The 2,384-nt window shown below is 50.4% G+C and overlaps 1 protein-coding gene across 1 annotated transcript; it reads left to right on the top strand.

Annotated features, from left to right (window-relative positions):
• The first annotated feature begins 6 nt into the window (after positions 1 to 6).
• Positions 7 to 2,365, top strand: LOC117797890 (melanoma antigen preferentially expressed in tumors-like). The gene is made up of 2 exons (XM_034650331.1): positions 7 to 109; positions 990 to 2,365. The coding sequence occupies exons 1-2, from the start codon at positions 102 to 104 to the stop codon at positions 1,513 to 1,515; spliced, it is 534 nt and encodes a 177-aa protein (XP_034506222.1). The 5' UTR covers positions 7 to 101; the 3' UTR covers positions 1,516 to 2,365.
• The last annotated feature ends 19 nt before the right edge of the window (positions 2,366 to 2,384 follow it).

The raw sequence follows: 2,384 nt of genomic DNA, 5'->3' as shown, positions 1-2,384 counted from the left end.
TCTGGGATTTCCCTGCAGACTGTTTCTCTTTGCTGAGTCCGCTGGGCCACCTCCAGAAGCTCCAGCTCATCTTTGGCTGTCTCTCGGGCCAGCTGCAGAAGATGCTGAGGTTAGTGTTGGCAAGTCTCCTTGAAGGTGCGGAGGCCAGGATCCCAGGACACGTCTCTGGGCGTTGCTGCGTTGACGCAGAGACCAGCCTGGACTCTTTCCCTTCTGTGAGTCCGCAGGGTCATGGCTGGACCCAGACTGCAGGGCGAGGTCCTGGGGGCCAGCCAGTGGCTGGCGGCTACCACAGAAGAGAAAGCTGCAGGTCTGAAATTGGCGTCTTATCCACTCATTCATTCATCCACTTAGTCCATGCCAAGCAGGCAGTTAAGAATCGATATGAGACCCTGAACAAGATCAAGGTCTTGTCTTCCTAGAGCTTATGTAGAGAAGATGAATAAGAGGATGGTAAGTCGTGAGGGTGGTGTTTGAAGTAGGCAACTGCCCCCACAATATCTAAGCTCGGCTGATTTGGTGAACTCATTCCCCTCGTTTATGTCTCACAGACTTCTCTGTGGCACGCCCTGGAATAGGGAGCTGTTCTCCTGGGGCCTGGTCTTTGAGTAAATAGAAGCAAGAGGAACCATCTTCCTGAATCTTCCACCAAGTAAAATCTAGGCCTTAGCACAAGTAGGAGCTGTATCTAAATTTTATTAATTCTACACTTTATGGAGCATGAGTGATGACGTGGCTCGGTAGGAAGCTGAGGCTAAGAGGTGTGCCCACCACCATACTGTGAAAACAGAGGTCCTGTGGGGAATGGGGAAATGTTTCACTCCCAGCTCTGTGTTCTTAACCACTACAGAGGATGGCTCCCACCATTTGCATCCAGACCGAGATAGGAGTAGTGCAAATTTCTCAGCCCGGGTTTCTGGATCTTTCCCGAACGTATCTTGAGCCACACTCCAATTTCCAAGAAGTAAACCGTGTCTGTCTCTCCACAGTGGCCTGCAAAAACCACTAGAGACGCTGGTGATCAATGGATGTAGGCTCACTGAGAATGACATCTCCTACTTGTCCCAGAGCGTTCGTGCCACCCACCTGAAGGAGGTGGTTCTCTGTGGCAATAACCTGTCCCAAATGGTTCCTGGGCCCCTTGAGGTTCTCCTGGGGGAGGTGTCAGGCACTCTGCAGCACCTGAACTTGAGAAGCTGTCGGCTGAAGGAAGCCCAGCTCCGAGCCCTGCTGCCTGCCCTGCGCTGCTGCTTCCGCCTCCACGCTCTGGTGTTCTGTGACAACGTCATCTCCACGTCGGGCATCGTGAATGTGCTGCAACACTTAGTGGGGCTGAAGGAGCTGAAGCGTGTGCAGTACCCTGTCCCTGCCGAGTGTGTTGTGTACTTGGATGCGTACAGGTGGGGGAACCTGAACAGAGTGGAACTCGCCCGTGTGCACGCCAAGTTGCGGGAAATGTTACAGGCACTACAGCGGGCCCACATGGAGTTGACTAATTCGACCTCAGTGGCCTGACTTATGAAAATGCACAGCTGACCTGATGGGGAAGAGGGGCAGCAGTGGGTGCTGGAGCCATGGCAGTGGGTTTTCCGACTGGATGGTGTGGCTTTGAGGAAAACTATGAAAACAAGAAAAAACACAACGAATGCTCTGGTGGGGACTGCCCTTTCTGGATCCCGCTGGGGCTCCCTTATTCATGACATCGACAAGCACCGGTCAAAAATCAGCACTGCAGGTGCTGTTCTAGTGCTGGATATAAAAAGACAGCTTCTCCCAGCACTCGTCCTTCTGGTCTGTTTACCCAAATTCCCTTTCATTTTGCTTCAGTATTCCCACTTTGAACACCACGCAATTGGGTGAGTTTCTTCTTAAAACATTTTTTTCGTTCATAAATTGGGATCATTTCATGTTTATCAAGGGAATAGATGAATATAAGGTACTCAACACACAGTTTTCATTCACCTATTTATTCAAATACTTGTTGACTTCTGTTTTGTTCAGAAACCGCTGTCACTGAAGACAGACGAGTGTAGACATTCAAGGTGTCTGCTTTCAACGAACGTAGCTTTGAAAGGGGGTGGGGACCACTAAACAGGTCAGCAGCCCATAAGCCGGTTTCAGAGGAGCGCCATGAGAACAATACCAGTATGATGAGGGGCTACCGGACTGGGGGGACTGTGGGATGATTGAGAATATATATTGGTCTGTCCTCCGTTCCTGGCACAGAGCTTCTGAAACCCGGTGTCCTTTCCTAAGTAGTAACACTGGGAGCGTCCTTTGTTCCACCATTTGGCCTTTGACCCCACCCCTGATGCAGGGCTCTTGAAACACTTATACATTCCTAAGTGATAAGAACACTAGGAACATCTTTTTTTTTTTTTTTT

The sequence above is a fragment of the Ailuropoda melanoleuca genome, unplaced genomic scaffold (assembly GCF_002007445.2).
Source record: "Ailuropoda melanoleuca isolate Jingjing unplaced genomic scaffold, ASM200744v2 unplaced-scaffold1745, whole genome shotgun sequence".
Classification (NCBI taxonomy): domain Eukaryota; kingdom Metazoa; phylum Chordata; class Mammalia; order Carnivora; family Ursidae; genus Ailuropoda; species Ailuropoda melanoleuca.
This window is presented reverse-complemented; position numbering and strand designations above follow the sequence as displayed.